The 2,572-nt window shown below is 44.8% G+C and overlaps 1 protein-coding gene across 1 annotated transcript; it reads right to left on the bottom strand.

Moving 5' to 3' along the window:
• Window positions 1–1,158: 1,158 nt before the first annotated feature.
• Window positions 1,159–2,572, bottom strand: LOC128840454 (protein BTG1-like). Its single transcript, XM_054034459.1, has 2 exons — window positions 2,254–2,572; window positions 1,159–1,796 (listed from the first exon to the last, which is right to left on the bottom strand). The coding sequence occupies exons 1-2, from the start codon at window positions 2,369–2,371 to the stop codon at window positions 1,444–1,446; spliced, it is 471 nt and encodes a 156-aa protein (XP_053890434.1). The 5' UTR covers window positions 2,372–2,572; the 3' UTR covers window positions 1,159–1,443.

Genomic DNA, 2,572 nt, shown 5'->3' on the forward strand with positions numbered 1-2,572 from the left:
CTAACTTGCCTGGACTTGTCCATCAACTGCATGCTTTGCCATGTTAATGAGACATTTTGCAAGGCTTATTGCTGACATGCTGACAGTAGACAAAGCTCTCTTTCATTAACCATGTAACTACGATCTAGTACAGGGATACTGAAAACATGAACACTGGCGGTATGCAGTCCTCAAAGGTTCTATTAAAATTCATATCTTATGACTACTAAAAAACAAACAACCCACAACGTCAAACAATTTCACTCTATCTTTTGGTGAAGCATTAATAACAAAATCTCCCATGTAGCAGACTATTTGGCAGGCTATTAGCCTACTTTTTATTAAAAACCAGTGCTTCTATCAAACTCTCTGTAATTGATAAAGTACCATAGACCATATTTAACATGATTTTACCAAATTAAACTTTAAAAAATGACTAAAATGGCATAAAATGTAAAGTTTTAAAATTTATTAGGACTGTAAATTTTTAATTTCTTGTAAAATAGGATACAGGTGAGACATTACTACATTCAACTGTAAAATTTCCATCTGATTTAAGATGAATATACTATCTTACTCTGTACTAAAGATGTTTATGACTAACTGAAAACTCACTTTTCCAATTTAACAGCCAAACACCCAGGAGCATAAATAAGTCCTTTACTAAGTCAGATGTGTTCTACCTTCCTAACTGCTCAAAATTTGTATATGAGCAATTCTTAAAAAAAAAAAAAAAAAAGTCTATAGATCAAACAAGTCAAGGTGAACTGACATGAGGAAAGAACCACACACTTTTCTGAAAAATATCTTATGTTCATTAAAAGATTTTATATATTGTACTGAAAACTGGATGAACAGAATTGTCTGAGCATGTCTCCACTGTATTGTTTTTCTCCAAGATAGTCTTTAAGTTTATAGGGAAGCAATTTCTTCTTTGAAAGCTGCTTGGGCATGATAGGACTTCTTCGCTATGAAATATGTTAGTACAAAAGTTATATTTGTCATTTGTGCCTTCCAGCTGTATTTTTATGACCCTGAGAAAAGTTTGTACAGGCAAGTCACTGGAGAGATTTTTAATTACAGTTGGTTAGAGCTGTGTTTTTTTCCTAGAAGTTACTCAATAAGTACAGGAATCTTGTGGAAAGTTATTATAAACTAAAAGCCATTATAAAGAGAGAATTAAGTTACTTTTCTTTTTATTACAAATAGCCAAGGATTCTGTCAAAATAGATATCTGTAGAACAATCAGCTGACTGTACATTTCATTTACAGTATACAATCCAGAAAATTACATGCAGTTTAAAGAACTGCTTATACATTAGCCCTTGGCCACAACAAAGAACTTGGCAGTACTACTACAACTTTAATGGCTATGGGGTGAAAATCAACATTTCAATTACATCATCTAACTTCATTATGAAACTGGGATACATACATACATCATTGTACAAGGAATGTTAATTTTTAACTAGAAACTGTCATCATGTTGTAATTCTTGGAAGGGCTTGATCTGCCAATTCTCCATTCCTCTTTACAGCTGTTTCTACTCTCCAGAGCTTTGGCAGTCTTCAGACCTGGTGGGGGGCTTTCATAAAGGACACAGATAGACCCATCTTCTCCTATTCTATAGGACACCTCAAAGGGATCAATCCAAAGAGTCAATTCGCTGGGTAAGAGCTGGAAGAGTCTCTGATGGCTCAGTCCAATCATGCCGGCTGCCTTCCCTATCAAAGGGTCCATCTTGTGGTTGATCCTAATGCATCGGTACCCTGAGCCCTTGGAGGGCATCAGGGGAAACCAGTGGTGTTTATAATGGTCTGTGCGAGGGAACAAAGAGAAAGACAGAAACGTTACTGCTGGCACAAGGGGGCCAGGCAACTCCAACACAATCACCTTCCCTCAATCCCTTTATGAAGGGCCCTCCAGCTGCACAGGGATTCACGGCACTAACCCTGGGAAGGGAGGATACTAATGAATGGCGGGTTATCTAGCCACAGCCGGGCGAGGGGGTGGGAGGTTTCCCTAGCGCCAACCATCCGTTGCCCCGAACAAGGGAAGAGAGGTCGATAACGTCGTGGGATGGAGGGGCGGAGACAAGGGAGCAGAGGGCGAGGGCTCCTCTGTGCGGGGTGCTGGACCGCCCGTCTGGGGCATCTCCGACACCCGGGGTGGGGGGGGGGGAGGCAGGGCCAGTTCAAGGACTCTGAACCTTGCTGCCCCTAGAGGGGCTCAGGGCGATCCCGGCACTGGGGGGCTGCCCCCGCCCGCCCACACCTCGCAGCGCCTCCTGCAGTGACTCGCTGAAGCAGCGCAGCTGCTCGTCGCCGATGCCGCCGGGGGTGCGCAGCAGGCGGGTGATGAAGCCCGCGGCAGTGGAGATCTCCGTCTTCATGGCCCCCGACCCCGCTGTCCGCCTCCTCAGCGCCCCACACCAGTGACCAAGTGGTCCGGCGCCCGCCCCGCGCACGATCCGCGCCTGGCCCCCTGCCAGCGCAGGGCTCAGCCGCTGGGTGGTGCGGGACGCGCGGCCGGCCCCCGCTACCCACTCGACGCTACTACAGCGACCGCTGGGGAAGGAGCTCGAGTAAACAGT

Source organism: Malaclemys terrapin, chromosome 7 (assembly GCF_027887155.1).
Source record: "Malaclemys terrapin pileata isolate rMalTer1 chromosome 7, rMalTer1.hap1, whole genome shotgun sequence".
Classification (NCBI taxonomy): Eukaryota; Metazoa; Chordata; order Testudines; family Emydidae; genus Malaclemys; species Malaclemys terrapin.